This window comes from Phyllobates terribilis, unplaced genomic scaffold (genome assembly GCF_046119375.1).
Source record: "Phyllobates terribilis strain yellow unplaced genomic scaffold, ASM4611937v1 Scaffold_115__1_contigs__length_5345438, whole genome shotgun sequence".
In the NCBI taxonomy this organism is placed as follows: Eukaryota; Metazoa; Chordata; class Amphibia; order Anura; family Dendrobatidae; genus Phyllobates; species Phyllobates terribilis.
In genome coordinates, this window is record NW_027362875.1 from 1,164,675 (window position 1) to 1,183,850 (window position 19,176).

At 44.7% G+C, this 19,176-nt stretch overlaps 1 protein-coding gene across 1 annotated transcript; it reads left to right on the plus strand.

Moving 5' to 3' along the window:
• Positions 1-37: 37 nt before the first annotated feature.
• On the plus strand, positions 38-18,007 carry LOC141201414 (uncharacterized). The gene is made up of 8 exons (XM_073663403.1): positions 38-104; positions 2,884-3,051; positions 5,525-5,683; positions 5,813-5,992; positions 6,076-6,199; positions 6,283-6,380; positions 12,260-12,350; positions 16,331-18,007. Exons 3-8 carry the CDS (start codon positions 5,606-5,608, stop codon positions 17,854-17,856), a joined length of 2,097 nt encoding a protein of 698 aa, XP_073519504.1. The 5' UTR covers positions 38-104; positions 2,884-3,051; positions 5,525-5,605; the 3' UTR covers positions 17,857-18,007.
• Positions 18,008-19,176: the final 1,169 nt, after the last annotated feature.

A 19,176-nucleotide genomic window follows, 5' to 3' on the forward strand; every position in this document is an offset into this window, starting at 1 on the left:
GGCCCCTGATCATGTGACCCCTGACTCCTCCCCTCCTGTGACCTCATCACAGCTCCTGTGCGCACAGAGCAGCCATATATGTGGTGGCGGCTCTGCAGGTGGAGGTATGTGGAGACCCCATTACTGGGCGCAGGGGGCATTAACCCCTTCAGCACGGAGACTCTTTTGGGGTCTTGTGTTGCCCCTTTATAAGAATCATAAGGTTTTTGTTCTGTTTCCTGTAATAGATACATACGACCCAACTATGGAGACAGGAAGGGAGGAGACGTATTGTTCTCATAGTACAGGACCCCTTTACTGGCCCTGCAGTGTAATGCCCCCATTATGCCCCTTATGCAGGATGTATGATTCCCCCACACAGTGTAATGCCCCCATTATACCCCTTATGCAGGATGTATGATGCCCCCACACAGTGTAATGCCCCCATTATGCCCCTTATGCAGGATGTATGATGCCCCCCACAGTGTAATGCCCCCATTATGCCCCTTATGCAGGATGTATGATGCCCCCACACAGTGTAATGCCCCCATTATGCCCCTTATGCAGGATGTATGATGCCCCCCACAGTGTAATGCCCCCCTTATGCAGGATGTATGATTCCCCCACACAGTGTAATGCCCCCATTATGCCCCTTATGCAGGATGTATGATGCCCCCACACAATGTAATGCCCCCATTATGCCCCTTATGCAGGATGTATGATGCCCCCACACAGTGTAATGCCCCCATTATGCCCCTTATGCAGGATGTATGATGCCCCCCACAGTGTAATGCCCCCCTTATGCAGGATGTTTGATGCCCCCACACAGTGTAATGCCCCCATTATGCCCCTTATGCAGTATGTATGATGCCCCCAGACAGTGTAATGCCCCCATTATGCCCCTTATGCAGGATGTATGATGCCCCCCACACAGTGTAATGTCCCCATTATGCCCCTTATGCAGTATGTATGATGCCCCCACACAGTGTAATGCCCCCATTATGCCCCTTATGCAGTATGTATGATGCCCCCCACAGTATAATGTTCCCACAATACCACCTGAGGTCCTGTAGTTGGAATAATCCCTCTGGAATTGCTTTCCCTTTGGCTGCTCCCCTACATGTATACTCTCGAGCATGTATACATTCATGTAGGGGAGCAGACCTTACTAGATATCGAGGCTTTGTACAGTAATATACCGCATGAGGATGATATCAGAGGAGTAAGACATTTCTTGAAATCGAGCTCAATAGAGTGGAGCAGACATAATGAGTTCATGGAGGATCTTCTAAAATTCACTCTTACTCATAACTTCTTTCTTTTTGACAGGAAGTACTTCCACCAGCTCAGGGGTACTGTGATGGGGAGCCGCTGTGCCCCCTCGTATGCTAACCTATTCCTGGGCTGGTGGGAGGAAACCACAATATTCATAGATGATCATAAGTGGTGGCATCCATATATTGGGGCTTAGTATAAATATATTGACGACATTTTTATCATCTGGTCAGGAACAAGTGAAAAGTTTCTTGAATTTGTCAGGGAACTCAACATCAATAGAGTGGGCCTTAGATTTACATCAGAGTTTAATTATAACCAGTTGCCTTTCCTGGATTTACTAAACAAGAAAGAAAGGGATGGGACCTTAGGGACACTCATCTGCCATAAACCTACAAGCACTAATAAACTATTGAAGTGGGATAGGCACCACCTTATCCTCCTTTAAAAAAAAGCAATATTCAAGGGCCAATTTTTACGGTTGAGAAGAGACTGCTCTAATGTCACAGATTTTAATATACAGGCAATAGACATGAACACCTGATTCTTGGAAAAAAGGTACCCATAGTACATTTTGGATTCCACACTATTGTTTGCAGAAAAATGGGAGAGAGACACTCCTCCATACCAAACCAAGAGAGCAAGAAAAAGATGGGATAACACAAGTAATAGGAACTTACGAGAATCAGAGTGACCATATTTTTAATATCCTCAGAAAACCCTGGCCGACCTGGACCTGAGGGTGCTGCGGGATCTACTCCCACAATAACTTTCAGAAAGGGTCGGTCAATTAGGGACCGTTTAGTGCATAGTTTCAATAAAAACCTCCACCAAAGGGGACTTGACTAGATAGAAGAAACTGCTTTTTCTTTAGATGTGGAGAAAGTTGTACATGTAATTGGATGAGATCATGTAAATCTTTCTCGAGTTCCTCTACATGTAAAATCTTTTTCCAGAGGGATTATTCCAACTGTAAAACCTCAGGACTTTTATACATGGCCACATGCACCTGTCCCCTAGATTATGTATGCACGACCAAGAGGGAGTCTAGGAGGAGTGTGGGGGGCATTTGGGCGAAATACGCCATGGTCAGGACACCCCATTAGTGAGACACATAAACAGTGCACATTGAGGTGAAACAAGAGACATCTACTTTTGTATCATTGAGGTGGTTAAACCCAATGTGAGAGGAGGTGATCACAATAGATGTATCCTCAAAAAGGAAAGTGAGTGGGTTGTTAGACTGGATTCACGAGCCCCTAAGGGACTGAATGAGCAAATTTCCTATGCCTGTTTTGTGTGCATACAGCCCCATTCTGGATTACATTTTTGGATTTTATACTCTACCCATTGCTACTCAGTTCCCAGTGAATGAGGTTCACATACTGTTTTACTTCATCGAGAGATCTGAGCTTCTATATCAGAATTATTTCTTATCAGTTATATCCCACTTATACTATTTACTAACTAACAAGTGTGGTGTTCCTTGTGTATCTCTAATTATGCAATAGGGGTCAAATATGACCATTTAGGAGTATACTGTGGGCCACCATCCCATATTTTTTGTAATGATAAGGTAGATCTACATGCCTATTGCATGATGGGAGGATGTGCAATATTTGTTTTTAGTCTCCCATGACGCTGATCTCAGAGAGAGGATTTTTCTGAGATGGAATGCAATCCAATACCATATGCGATCCGGCGTGGAATGCAGACATCTGGGCATGCGCAATCGTGGACAATGATCCTAGATGCTCTCCGGCGTGGAATGATAACTACAGGCATGCGCAGTCACAGGTACCAGGGGCACGGAGGCAATCAGTTTATCTGGCATTTCAGTGTAAAGCACGTCACTTCCGGACTTGCACACTAGGGGATGGAAATTATCAGACCTCTAGCTCATGTGAAGTAGCGTAGGCGCAGTATATTATTGTAGACAGACTCCATTCTGTATATCCTGTGACAATTCACCTCTAGGAATGGGAATGGGTCTCCTAGTCTGGGGTTTTGGATGAAGTGGGATATTTAAACATGGACACCTGGCTATTAGGCACACTATGCTGAACATCATGAATTATCATCCATGTATCAAGCCTCCTGATGAATCTGTTGGGGAAATGCGTTGAGGCGGATTATTGAAACATTCTCTGAGTACCATACGCTTTGCTTTATACATATTGTAGGAGTTTTACTCACTTGGATGCGACAGGAGGAAAACAGGAGGCATGGTCCTTTAAAAGTTCATGTGAGTTTATTGCTTCATAAATCCAGAAGCCAAACAGAAAAGCAAATAGCTTTTAGATCAGGCAAACAAAGTAAATGTCCTTAGCAGGTCTCTGCTCAGCCAGGCCTGTGTGGCACACAAGCTGGGGTAGCGTCCAGTGTCCTGGCTTGGTCTGAAGACAAACATACACAGGAGGCCTTCTCCCTCCAGACACACAGACCATGTGCCAAACAACAGCCTCCATTTTATAGGCTGTTAACCACACCCAGAGGTGAGGTATGTGGGTAGCTGGACCTGCCCATTCTCTCCTAGTTACCTGTAACCCAGCTCCCAGGTGCACCAAACGATCCTCTTAGTGCTTATATACCCTAGAGAAACACTCCGGGTTACATCACAGAGACCAGCCATCTCTGTGACACATACCTCCCATTGACTACGCGACCATTAGCCACCTTACAATACCTTGATACATATCTGGTTTTATGACAACCCCATGGTTGATCAAAGGGAATCTGTCACCCCCTGGGACTTATCTAACCTCTAATATGGACATAAGGTGATAGAAATGTGAATCTATACTTACCTGTATGCCTCATATTAGAGTTATTTTGCTGTGAAATAGCTTTTTATTCAGTGAAAATTCCGGGAACAAATCCCCACCTTCTGTGTTAATTAAAATATTTCCCATCTCCCATGCACATCACAGTGCCCTGTGACGTGCAGTCACCATGTCCAGATCCCGCACCTGCGTGCTTTTTACGGTAGTGACTAACTTGTACTGTGTACTGTGCAGTTATAGTACTGCAGGGATCTTGTGCCCAGGCGCCGGCAAATCACCGTGACTCACCGGCGCCTGCGGACAAGATCCCTGCAGTACTATGACTGCATAGTATACAGCACAACTGCGCCTTCCGTAAGAAGTGAAGTGCGCAGGCGCAGGACATGGGCATGGCTGCACGTCACCGGTGCACTTCTTCCCGTCCACCGGCCCGCAAGCATTGGAATCTTCACTGAATAAAAAGCCTTTTCACAGCAAACAGACCTCTAATATGAGGCATACAGGTAAGTATAGATTCACATTTCTATCACCTGTATCCCCATATTAGAGGTCAGATAAGTCCCAGCGAGTGACAGATTCCCTTTAATCAGCTATGGGGTAGTCGGTGGAGTGGATTCCCTTTAATAAATACTCACTTAGCCCCATTCTTGGTGCAGGTTCTAATGAATCCAGGACCTATGAGATTTTTACCAAATGATAGTTGGATAGTTAGGGGTGTGTGATCCATAGCGGCAGCCCACACGGCCACTATGGTGCCTGTGAAAAAACACAGAATTTGAGCTTGGTTTAAGTTGGTATCCATGCAGCACATAAATGCATGTTTACAATGGCCATAAATCAGAAAAAAACCTATTAAGAAAAATGATCATAAACCCTGCTGTAAATAAATGAATAAAAAAAAGCAAAAGTGCATTTAAATAAAATAGGGTTCTTAGCAACACTGTTTTTGATCCAAAATAGCATGAAAGCTATCCCACCATGGCAAGAGGAACCCATTCGGGATAGTCCTACTCTGTATAATATTAAAAACCTTACCATGTGTCAAAGCCTCAAACTTGTGTGTGTGAATCAGACATGAGATCTAACGAGATAGAAGATTACAGTCCGGGGAAGACGGGAAACATTCATATAGATGACTGGTGGAGATGTAGTCAGTGAAGCACTCTAGCCAAATATGTTTCTAGAGCCGTAGTAGAAGATGAAGATGTCGTCGTCGTCCTCCTCATGAAGTAGTTATTTCTCATGTCACGTGTAATGAATATCTCCTGCAGTATTGCTAATGCCGATTGCAGCGTCGGTAAATGAGACGAGAATTAGCTTTATGGAAGATGAGTCTTTGAGAAACGTTTTCAGGTACAGACTCCGAGGAAGAAACTGCTTGCTGTCTGTGGCCAAAAATATATAGGTTTTAATACTAGATGTAAAGCAGAAAACCTAATACTGTAAAATAATATATCTCCTCATATGTTTCCCCTTATTATCTCTAGTAATTGTATTATTACACAATATCAGATCCTCTCAGTGAAGATCTTCTATTTAAGAGAATTTTTCTTATGGAGCCATGAAAGATGGATATGGACAGAGACAAGATGGCGGAGAGGATATTACTTCTCACACTAGAGATCCTCTTCCGGCTTACTGGAGAGGTGAGAGATTCTGATGACGTCACATTGCATCATTCTTATCTATGGGAATTACAGATGGACAGAACTGGAGAGGTGAGTACTCTGGACATGTCTGTAGTGAGATTTATTAATGTGTCTCTCCATAACCAGGATTACACAGTAGTGAAGAAGACCTCTAGTGAGCGCTGTCAGGACCCTGTGTCTGAGGGATGGAGAAGACCCCAGAGCCCAATCACAGGGCCTCCATTTCACCCCCTGATACATGAGGACATCAATGACCGGAAGATCCTAGAACTTGCCTACAAGATGATTGAGCTGCTGACTGAAGAGGTGACACTGCTGGGAATACTGGGACATTATACAATAATGCTATGAAAGGATCGGGGAGATGACTGTATCATTGTATGTGTCAGGTTCCTATAAGATGTCAGGATGTCGCCGTCTATTTCTCCATGGAGGAATGGGAGTATTTAGAAGGACACAAAGATTTGTACAAAGACATCATGATGGAGGTTCCCCAGCCCCTCACATCACCTGGTAATAGACAGGACTAAATAAACACGGCCTATAATTATCTGTTTGTAAAGAATGAATTCAGTCCCTGTATGTGTTTCCTCCAGATCTATCCAGTAAGAGGACAACACCAGAGAGATGTCCCCGTCCTCTTCTTCAACATGACTGTAAACAACAAGATCCCAATGCTCCTCAGGATCATCAGGTAGATGGAGAGAAAGTGTAATGAGATCTCCCCTTTGATGTGTAGATGGCTGTGAAGGTCTTGTGTTCAGTCTTGTTTTATCCACCAGTATTATATGTTTTCTACTTGTGTAGAATGGTGGAGATGGCAGGATTAGAGCTGATCATAGATGTGACTTCTCATTAGTGATGAGCGAGCACTAAAATGCTCGGATGCTCGAAGCTCGGGTCGAGCACATTGGAATACTCGGGTGCTCGACTCGAGTAACGAGCCCAATGTAAGTCTATGGGAATTTCGAGCATTTTTCAGGCTTCTCTCCACGGCGGTCTGCAGAGGGCCTAAAAATTGCCCAAATCGATGGGAGCAGTACTCAAATGACATGGGGACAGCATGGGGAAGACCCCTGGAAGCATTTCTGACTCCCAGGTCACTTCTGTCAACAATGTTTTCAGAGGTATTACGCCACTTTTACGGACTCACAATAAAACATACAAAAACGAAACAAAAATGGATTTTCCATGGAAATATGTTAAGGAACATCCTTCCCAGGGTAATGACTCGTATATAAAGCAAAATAAATAACCAAAAACAAAAATGCTCCTCCTCACCTTGGGCTATGTTCACATGTAGCGTTTTTGATGCGTTTTTTCACTTTTGCATTGCTTTCAACCGTGACAAATGCATTCACCAGGAAATGTCATTTTAACATTTTACAACCTTATCTGGCCATGTGGTGTGTGAGATATCATCAGACCATCGTGTTTCACTTATGAAGGAAGGACTCTGAAAGTCACAAGCCTATTTTTATAGGGCCATCAGGCGGCCTTTACTATTCTTAAAGGGCCAGCAGTCAGCCCTCACTATTCTTAGAGAGCCATCAGCTGGCTATGTTTTATTGTTCCCATTACTATAGAGTGGATCTCCTATACTGTTATTGCGTATGCAGTGAGTGGCAGGGCTGCCCAAAATTTTTACGCACCCCAATACCCCTTTGAAGAGACTTAGAGGAGGGCCTCCTGAAAACAATGTTCCCATTATTAGGAAGTAGGTCTCCCATTGTGTTTGCCTATGCAGTGAATGCAAGGGCTGCCAAATATTGGGAGGCACTCCAATGCCCCTTGGAAGAGACGTGGAGGAGGGCCTCATAAAAAAATGTTTCCATTAGAAAGGAGCGGGTCTCCTATACTTTTAATGCCCATGCACTATGTGTATGGGCTGACAAACATTTACCCCTGGGGGGTATACATGAACATACTGTATAAATTTATTTTTTTTACGGGCATCATAAACACCCTTTAAAAATATTATGTGAGTGTTGCATCACGGACCACGGTCACCCTGGTGATATGGTGGTTGAGGATGAGGAGAAGGAGGGGGACAAGAGCAAATTGCCAAAATCAGGAAGCATATATCAATGTGTGGGTGTGAAGAGGTGCATGGGAATACACCTCCCAAAAAAAGACACTGGATTTGAGTTTATGTTACGATGCTTTCATTCGGTGGTGTTGAGAAGTCTGGCTCAATCCAGCCCTTGTTCATTTTTATAAGTGTCAGCCTGTCAGCATTTTCAGTTGACAGGCGGATGCGCTTATCAGTTATAATTCCACCAGCGACACTAAAATCCCGCTCTGATAAAACGCTGGCGGCAGGGCAGGCCAGGACCTCCAAGGCATAGAGAGCCAGTTCATTCCACGTATCCAGCTTGGATACCCAATAATTATAAGGCACAGAGGAATCACGGAGGACGTTGGTACGGTCGGCAAGGTACTCCCTCAGCATCTTCCCAAACTTTGCACTCCTTGTGAGAGTACCCCGCGCCTCAGGGCCTGTGCGATGGGAGGGGCCGAGAAAATTCTCCCAGAACTTTGACAGTGTTCCCCTGCCTTTTGCTGAATTGAAGTTGTGTCTCTCTTGCCTGTACTCCTTGGTTGTCCAACGAACTGTGACCTCTGTCGCCAGCATTTTCAGATGGGAATTTTTTTAATAGTTCCGCAACAAGGGCCTTCTGGTACTGCCCCATTTTTGTAGACGTGTCCGCCTCAGGAATAAGAGATATAAAGTTCTCCTTGTAGTGTGGGTCTAGAAGTGTCTCCAACCAGTAATAACTGTCACCCAAAATTTTGAGAACGCGAGGGTCATGGGAAAGGCAGCGTAACATAAACTCAGCCATGCGTGCCAGACTGCTAACAGGCAAGACTTCCGTGTCCTCACCAAGAGGATGACTGACCATGCTCCCCTCCTCCTCCTCTCTGTCCTCTGGCCATCCACGCTGAACAGACGGTATGACAGTTGTGCTGGTAGTACTATCTATAGCGCATGAAACTAGCTCCTGTTCTTCCTCCTCTTCCTCCTCCCCTTCCTCATTGTCACCCAATCCACATTGAGATGAGATGAGGCTGGGCTGTGTGTAATCACCCTGTATGGTTCCTTGCTCAATCTCATCGTGCTCCGCCTGCAATGCATCCTCTTGATTGTGAGCAGAGAGTATTTCAAAAGACAGAGAAGCGGGATGGTGACGTTAATTATGGCATCATCGCCGCTCACCATCTTGGTGGAGTCCTCAAAGTTTTGGAGAATGGTACATATGTCTGGCTTCCATGTCCACTCCTGAGGTCTTATGTGTGGAGTCTGAACTGAATACCGACGGCCTTGTTGATGCTGGTACTCAAGAACTGCCCTCTTCTGCTCACAAATCCTTTCCAACATCTGCAGTGTAGAGTTCCAACGCATGGGGACATCACACACCAGCCTGTGAGCCGGAAGCTGCAAATGCTGCTGAAACACAGCAAGGGCAGAGGAAGCTGTAGGTGACTTTCTAAAATAGGCATAGAGGTGGCGTACTTTAACAAGCAGATCCGGCAGCTCCGGGTAGCATTTGAGAAACCGCTGAACCACGAGGTTAAGCACATGGGCCAGGCATGGTACGCGTGTGAGCTCGCCTCGCCTCAGAGCCGCCACCAGGTTCCGGCCACTGTCACACACCACCATGCCTGGCTGTAGGTTCAGCGGTGTGAGCCACAGATCTGCCTGCTCTTTCAGAGCTGTCCACAACTCTTCAGCATTGTGCGGTTTGTCACCTAAGCATATTAGTTTCAGCACAGCCTGTTGCCGCTTGGCGGAGGCAGTGCTACAGTGCTTCCAGCTTGTGACTGATGTGGTCATTTCGGAGATGGAGGCTGAAGAGGAGGATGAGGTGCAGGAGCTGTAGACTGTGGGGGCCACCCTTATTGACCTAGGGCCCGCAATCCCTGGCGTCGGGAGGACGTGTACTGTCCCAAGGTCTGACTGGGTCCCGGCTTCCACTAGTTAACCCAATGTGCCGTCAGCGAGATGTACCGTCCCAGCCCACAAGCACTTGTCCATGTGTCCGTGGTTAGGTGGACTTTCCCGGTAACTGCGTTGTTGAGGGCACGGCTAATGTTTTGGGACACGTGCTTGTGTAATGTGGGGACGGCACACCAGGAGAAATAGTGGCGGCTGGGGACCGAGTACCGAGGGACGGCCGCCACCATCAGGTTGCGGAATGCTTCCGTCTCCACGAGCCTAAAAGGCAACATTTCGAGCACAAGCAGTCGTGAAATGTGGGAATTTAGTAGTGTGGCCTGTGGGGCGTTAGCTGTGTATTTCGCTTGCGTTCCAAGGTCTGGGGTATGGACAACTGAACGCTGCGCTGGGACAAGGACGTGGACGTGCGTCCTGATGCTGCTACTTGAGAGTGTGTAACGACAGGTGCAGGGCAGGAGGCATCTTCCCCATCACCATGGACAGGGGATTGGCTTGCATGCACAACAGCGGAAGAAGCAATGGTGCCACCCGCAAACACTGTTCCTGGACCCTTGGGTTCGGCCCACAAAGTCGGGTGCTTTGCTGCCATGTGCCTGATCATGCTGGTGGTGGTCAGGCTGCTAGATTTGCCACTCCTGCTGATGCTGGCCTGGCAGGTGGTGCAAATGGCCTTTTTGGGATTATCGGCAGAGTCTTTAAAAAACAACCAGACTCGGGAAGACCTAACAGTTGTACTGGCAACTTCCTTCGTGTTGGTGTTACGGGGAACGGTTGCCTGCCTTGTGTCTGCGGCCACCACACTGCTTCTTCCTGCCTGTTGGGGTGCTCTGCCTCCCCCCCTGTGTGCTGCTGTCCTCGCTCTGCATGCCCTCCTGCCAGGTTGGGTCAGTTACTATATCATCCACCACCTCGTCTTCCCCTTCCGCACCCTGGTCCTCCTCCTGACTTTCTGGCAATTGTGTCTCATCATCGTCCACCTCTTGTGACACTTTCCCACCATCGCCTTCGTGTGACCGTGGCTGCTGAAATATTTGGGCATCGCTACATGCGATCTCCTCTTGCCCCGCTTCAAGTGGACCGGGCGAGAGGCCCGAATCTATAAATGGAAAAGTGAACAGTTCTTCAGAGTGTCCAAGTGTGGGATCAGTTGTTTCCGGGCACTCGGCATGGTGGGAGGAAGGAGGATCAAGGTGAAGAATATGCGGTTCAGACTCACGGCTACTGAGACTACTGAGAGTGTGGAAGACAGGGTGGTGGTGGTGGTGGATAAGTGACTGAAAGCATTATCCGCTATCCAACTAACAACCTTTTGACACTGCTCTGGGTTCAATAGTGGTGTGCTGTGGTCCCCTAGGAATTGGGACAGGAAGATGTGGGTGTTTGTTGTGGCACAATTTCAGCTTGCCCATGGCCTCTGCCTCTGCATGAACCATCACGTCCAGTTCCCCGTCCCTTGCCACGCGCCTTACCCATTTTAAATGGAGGACAATATCTTCCACGCTTACTACAAATGGCTGAATTTGGAGCGAAGTTATATGTAATCCGTGTGACGGAGAAACCACATTTTTAAATACCTGGCCTGTAGATAACTATTTTGAACAGCAAACCGGTGCCAAAAACTTTGCTGACACACTGAAAAAAAATTTGAATGGAGGCCAAAAATGGCAGTATTTTCAGCGCAATTATATGTGAATGTGATCCGCGTGACGGAGAAACCACAGTTTTAAATACCTGGCCTGTAGGTAACTATTTTGAACAGCAAACTGGTGCCAAAAACTTTGCTGACACACTGAAAAAAAATTTGAATGGAGGCGAAAAATGGCAGTATTTTCAGCGCAATTATATGTGATCCATGTGATGGACAAACCACGGTTTTAAATAGCTGGATTTTTAGCGCTGTAATATGGAAATGACCTGGCTGTATTCTGCAGTGCCAACAAGCAAATGGCGCAGAAAAACGGTGTTCTCTGGATTGCTTTTTAAGCAAATAATGAGGATTAAGATCCAAAATAAAATATTCCTGGCCCCTGAGACCTGGGCCTTTGTCTAGAAATATCTAACACCAGCAGAAAGCAGAACTGGAATGGAGCCTCTTGTGCTATATGCACTGCAGTCTGCTATATACACTGCCTGCCAGCCTATATACACTGCCTGCCTGATATCTCTGCAGATGTATTAGTCCTCAGAAGGATTGTTTGTTGAGATGGATATGTGTAATGTACTTGTTTTCTCCCTACACTACCTAATACACAACCAAATCTCTCCCTAGATCAGCAGCACCTCTCCCTACATTGTCTGATTGCAGAATAGACTGACGAGCACAGCGGTGGCAGGTCTGATATAGACCTGATGACGCTGTGCGGCCAGCTAATCACTGTAATGCCAAAACAAACATGGCTGCTGCATTACAGTGAGTGGCAGGCAATCCCTGCATGTTCATTGACGCCAAACATGTAGGGAGGGGACCCGAGCATCCGCCCAAGCATCTCGCAAGTACTCTGCGAGCTCCGAGCATCTCGAGTACTGAGATGCTCGGGTGAGTACCGAGTACTTGCGAGTATGCTCGCTCATCACTACGTCTCATCTGTTTGTGACTTTTACAATATCTGTTTCAGGGTGAAGATCTGACCCATATTAATACTACAGAGACATATGTGAGGGGTGATGAGCGGTGTAAAGAGGAGATTTCTACATATGACTACCCAGGTGAGTAGTAACCACTAAATGCAGAGAAGTCACAGATTCTTCTCAGTCACCGGCTGTGGCTGCTTTATCAGTGGTGTAGTCCGGCCATATCACAATTGTGTAATCACCATTTTGCATCTAGACCACAACATTCTCCTCCACTCAAAACTGTTCAGATGATTTTGGGCATTGAAAGCCTTTTTCCATAGAACTTACAACCTGGAGGATCCACCTACCCCCTGGGATTAGAAGATGCTGACCGTTACCTGCCCAGATCTGTAAACCACAAAACCAAATGACAGCGTCCGTAGAAAGTGCTGACTAGTTAGAAAATCACTTGAAGAAAAATATTATGATGACCCTGTAAGAGAAAGCGGAGGGTAATGATGGTGTTGGCTTCCTAGAACCCTGATATCTTATTGGATGAATCTACCTTCTCTCCCTTCTGTGCTGCTGAATGTCCTCATATGGTCCCTACAAGACCAGGTCCAGTCTTTCTGGCCAAACTTCACTTTTATGATCGACAACATTAAATGTGCAGTGAGGCCAAGTGTGAATTTCTGTACAATAACAACAGAGTTTCCCTTTATCCTGAGTTTTCAATTTCTGTTAAAACCGACTAACTTCAAACAGGATAGTGATAAACTAAACAAAAAACATTACACCTGTGCCATGATATAACTCTAACCTAAATTTAAGACACCTCATCTCTGCACTATTATAAAAAGTTCTCTTTAAATGTCTAATATTTCTGCTTTAAATGTGAATAGCGGTACCAGAGCGCCAATAAAAGGGCAAAAATATTAAAAGGACTGATTTATTAATACAACGCGTTTCGGTGGACACAGCCACCTTCATCAGGTCACCTGATGAAGGTGGCTGTGTCCACCAAAATGCATTGTGTGTATTAATAAATCAGTCCTTTTAATATTTTTGCCCTGTTATTGGCGCTCTGGTACCGCTATTCACATTTACTGATTGTCCCTTTCCCCCTGTTGGGGTGCGGTAGAGCTGCCTTTAATTAATTGTTCATTCACCTATGGGAGGAATTTAATTAGAATTACTACCCTGGTTTTCCAAGCTGCGCTGCCCTAACCCCTCCGTAACGCTGCCGGGGGTGTTGGTGAAGCTGGGCGTCCATCACGGCGTTACATGCAACTAACCTGATCACGTGATCCACCACCGAGAGATCAGGATCTGTGAACGCCGCTGGAATTAGATGACAGCCACCAACAGAGCGGAGCTTGTGGAGCTTTACACTGGGGTTGTGCAGAGGTGCACAACTTCATAAGGTTAGTAGCCATTCCCACACCCCTCTAACAATTGCAACACTGAGTCACCAATTGCGCCTTGTTCTCTCCTCTCTTTACATAATATTTCTTCTTGAAATTCATCTGACAGCAAATATTGTCCCTAAAGATAGTTTAGATTCCCAAGAGCCACCGAGCCCCATACTCTAATTACCCCAGAGAGGTTTCACCACTAGTTACTTACTATTTACTGATGGAGACTGTTGAGTTTGATCATTTCAGTAGATGTTATTGTCTAAACTCAGTTTTGACTACAGTAGTTAGTGCCCAAAATACTCTGATTTAACCCCTTCCTGCAGCCAGTTTTGTGTTCCTAATCAGGTCCCATTTTTCAAATTTGACGTGTGTCACTTTATGTGGCGATAACTCTGGAATTCTTCACAAAGGTTAATAGGAAACAAATGAACCTTACAAATTATTTTCCAACTTATTTTGAATCCGACAATCCCCTATATACGGTTGTACACTACTGTCTAGGCACATGGCAGGTTAAGAAGGGAAGGAGCACCATTTAGCTATTTAAATGCAGTTCTTGCTGGAATAGTTTGCAGACACAATGTATTGGGGGCGCTGTTCATGGTCACCTGACTGCTCAAAAGATGGCTACCACAAACAGGCTTGGCGTCATCTACTCCTTTTTCCAGATCCCAGGGTTTACTCATCACCCTTTAACCCCTCTACATGAATTTGGACTTACACAGAGACCCCTAGGCTTGGGCCACAGTGTTACCTGCTGTTCTATTGAGTGAGATGGCAAGAAGAATAGTCACTTAGCCAGGTCACAACATGGAGGTCAATGAAAATAGAAAATCACACGAGAAGTCAGTAAACGGGCCGAGGCCACAACAGGAAACAAATACACAAGCCGGGAGCTGAGCACAGAGGACTGAACCAGAGGAGAACAAGGCTGTATCTGGCAGCTTCCGGCAATATGCACAAAAAGCAAAGCCACACTAAGAAGAATTAAAATTCCCCCAATATTCAAGAAGAAACACAGCAAAAAAGGGCAGCAATGTTTACTTGCCCAGATGTTCAGAACTAAATGCACTACCAGGGTGCAGCAAACCCACATAAAGATGGCGGCTACACAGGTGCAAAATACTGATGAGACAATCACTCACAACCTACCTACAATCACTCACAACCTACCATTTCATGGAGGGGGTGACTGCTTAGTATTTGAATTACTCACAAAAAGGCTTGTATAGGGTGCTGTTCACACTAGGGTACTGCACAGTATCCGGCTTACAGCCTATTAGTTACGCCTATACTATTAGATTAGGCAGGCTGCCCGGTACTATCCATATATTATATATGCATTTTTGCACTTTTTTATTCCAGGGTGCAGCCAGGCCCATCAGTGCTGGCATTGTAAACTGGGGTGTCTGTTCCCATGGGGTGCACTTGGATAATACCGGGCTTCTGGTGACAGAAGCAGGCGTCGCAGGAGCAGATCTCAGAAGAGATGGGACCCACCATTTGCAGAAGCCCTAATGTGACCAAATTGCAGAAAACCAGAGCAGTAGAAATCCCCATAAAGTGACACCATTTTGGAAATGATAACCCTCAGTGAATTAATCTATAGAAGTAGTGACTATTGTGACTCCACAGGCACTTTCCAGAAATTAGCACGCAGTGGATGTTGGAGAGTGAAAATTACAAATATATAATTTCATTCCCCAACACATAGTGCCCAGATTGTGCTCCAGGAGACACTAACCGTAAATTAGGTGGGTTCTTCTCACTATAGTAATGCCAAATACATGGATGCTGAATGTGGTTTGGCTCACTGCAAGGCTCAGAAGTGAGGGGGAGATTTGACTTTGGGAGAGTGGATATTGCTGGATTGGTTTATGGAAGCCATGTTGCTTTTCAAAAGCCTTTTAGCCACTAATAATGTGGAAACCTCTGGTTTTCCACTGACAGATGATGGACCTGAGTGGGGACTTGTTTTTGTGAGATGAGTAGAAGTTTTTATTGATATTATTTCACCTACATAACATTGTTTGGTGGCTTTTTATTCCATATTTGGGAGGCGAAATGAACAAACAGTTGGACACCACGCTCTACTGCTCCATCCTATGAGGTTTTCTATTAGACTGTGAACTGTTATTGTCTTGGTGAATAATGATGGCTAACATAAGGCAAAATTTAAAAAAAAAATCACAGGAAAAGATACAGCCATACCAACACAAATCATATAACAAATGCACTAGCAGGATGCTGCAGACCCCCATGATAAAGGTGGGGGCAGCGCAGGTGCAAAATACTTATGGAGAAACCACTCACAAACCTATCAAATTAATGTAGAGGATGGTTGCCTAGTATTAAAGATGCACACAGATGAAGCTTGCATAGGACGCCAGTCACACAGGTAGGTGTGATGCACAGTGTCTGGCTTAGCCTATTGATGATGCCCATACAATTAGATCAGGAGGGCTGCCTAGCACTATATAAGTGCACCCCACATGGACAGACACCCCAGTACACCCAATCAACACTAAAATGCTAATGCATTTGTTATCTGATTTGGTGTTGGTAAGGCAGATTTTTTTCTGTGATGTTTTCTTGGTAAATAATGATACTTTTACATAAAGTACATTTTTACGTAGAGTTTAAGCAGAAATATTCAACAATATAAATTTTAAGGATATGTTATTCATAAATAATAATTGGTTTTATTCTTGGCAGATGACTGTACCAGGAGATCAGAGGGACAGCTGACATCTTCAATTTTTAAATCAGATAATCTTGAGATCCCACAAGATACAATTGAAGTGAATGCCATTACTCCAGATTTACCATCATCCCTTCACAGCAAAGATCTGTCATCTGATCATTTGAAACAGGTCCTGTCTTCTGATTCATTACCGACTACTAAGGAAAATCAAAGTCACAAAATAAGCATTAAAAATCAAACTGCTCCTAAAGCAAAGAAGCCATTTTCACATTCTGAATATGGAAATAGTTTTTCCCTCGAAAAGTCTTTTCTTAAACATCAAAGCATTCACACAGCAGAGAATAGATTTTTTTGTTTCAAGTGTGGGAAATGTTTTAACCAGAAATCAAATCTTGTTAATCACCAGAGAAGTCACACAGGGGAGAAGCCATTTTCTTGTTCAGAATGTGGAAAATGTTTTACAGATAATTCAAGTTTAATCAGACATCAGAGAACTCACACAGGGGAGAAGCCTTTTTCATGCTCAGAATGTGGGAAATGTTTTAAACAGAAAGTGCATCTTGATAACCACCAAACAACCCACACAGGAGAGAAGCCATTTTCTTGTTCAGAATGTGGAAAATGTTTTAAATTGAAGTCAAGTTTTATCAGACATCAGATAACTCACACAGGAGAGAAGCCATTTTCTTGTTCGGAATGTGGAAAATATTTCACATTGAAGTCAAGCTTTATCAGACATCAGATAACTCACACAGGGGAGAAGCCTTTTTCCTGTTCAGAATGTGGAAAATGTTTTATCCAGAAATCATCTTTGGTTAATCACCAGAGAAATCACACAGGGGAGAAGCCTTATTCCTGTTCAGAATGTGGGAAATGTTTTAACCAGAAATCAGATTTGGTTAATCACCAGAGAACTCACACAGGGGAGAAGCCTTTTTCCTGTTCAGAATGTGGGAAATGTTTTAGCCAGAAATCAGATTTGGTTAAGCACCAGAGAACTCACACAGGGGAGAAGCCTTTTTCCTGTTCAGAATGTGGGAAATGTTTTAACCAGAAATCAGATTTGGTTAATCACCAGAGAACTCACACAGGGTTGAAGCCTTTTTCCTGTTTAGAATGTGGGAAATATTTTAGCCAGAAAACGGTTTTGGTTAATCACCAGAGAACTCACACAGGGGAGAAGCCTTTTTCCTGTTCAGAATGTAGAAAATGTTTTAACCACAAATCAGATTTGGTTAAGCACCAGAGAACTCACACAGGGGTGAAGCCTTTTTCCTGTTCAGAATGTGGGAAATGTTTTAGCCAGAAATCAGCTTTGATTAAACACCAGAGAACTCACACAGGGGAGAAGCCTTTTTCCTGTTCAGAATGTGGGAAATATTTTAGCCAGAAATCAGCTTTGGTTCAGCACCAGAGAACTCACACAGGGGAAGAGCCTTTTTCCTGTTCAGAATGTGGAAAACGTTTTGTGAAGAAATCATCACTTCTTAGTCACCAAAGTACTCACACAGGTGAAAAGCCATTTTCATGTTCTTAATGTGTGAAATGTTTTACACGGAAATCAACTCTTAATAAACTTCAGAGAAGTCACACAGGGGAGAAGCCTTTTTCATTTTTAACCGAAAATTGTATCTTCATAATGGGGTTGTCCACTTCTAGGATAACTCTTTCTCATTCCTCATGTTTGGCTTTCTTAAAATAAAAACACTCATACGCACCTCCTGTTCTGGCGTCATTCCATTAGTGTCACAACTCGCGTTTCCATAAGGTTATGACATCACACAAGGTTGTTACATCATACGATCCTGCTCCCAATCAACGCCGCCTTCGGATGTATTGAACATCAACAGGAGGGACATGGCCTGGCCATAGCACCGAGAGAACGCACACACTGAGAGCACTCTCTTCAGACCGTGTTCCTGGGGGAATTATAAGCACTTTACAGCCTCAAACATGACGTCCGTTATGAGAAAGAAAGAAGAGATCCAAGGTTAATCTGAGGTCCTCCACCTCTGTCAGCATGTCTGGTATGCAGTGTTTCTTATTGAAAGTCTTATCATCCTGCTCCGGAGCCATTACTGCCTCACCTCAGCTTGGTAAAAGAAGCAGTCTTAACCCTCATGATGCCAGACAGCTCCAGCCTGTAAGTCCTGCACCAACTTCTCTCTTAATGTAGGCCTCACAAGAAAACAGCTCCACAAATCTCCCTGTACTCTCACCAAAGCCCCCATACTGAGCAGTGCTTGCTTCACAGGGACATTTACCTCCCAGCCACAGGGAATTCTGATATGGAGAGCACCATAATTGATTTGTATTTCATATTGTGTCTATCACTACTAAAGAAGATATGGAGCAATATATTCAGAGGCTGGAGACCACATAAAAAACTGAAATACGTCCCCTCACTTCTATCCTGTCACAGCTAACTGACAAGGTACAGAGATTAGAGGCTGATGTTGTACAAGTTGGAGGCCATCAAAATGCTCAGAAACTAACACTGGATCTTCACAGCCAGTAAATAAACCATCTGTTTAATATGGTTGATGAAGAAAATCACAATAATATCCGGATCAGGGGTATACCTGAAAGCATCAATGCACAAGCGATCATGTCAACACTATGGACATTATTCAATAATATCCTTGGTGACCCTATTGATAAGGAGCTGAAGATTGACAGGGCGCACCGTACATAAGGCAATCATTGCCCAGATCCTGAGCGTCCAAGGGACATAATCTGTAATTTACATTGTTTCAATGTAAAAGAGGCCATTGTGATGAAAGCAGGGGAGTTGTGTCCTGGTGATTTCAATGGAAAACGCATATAATTGCTCACAGACCTATCCTGAATGACACTT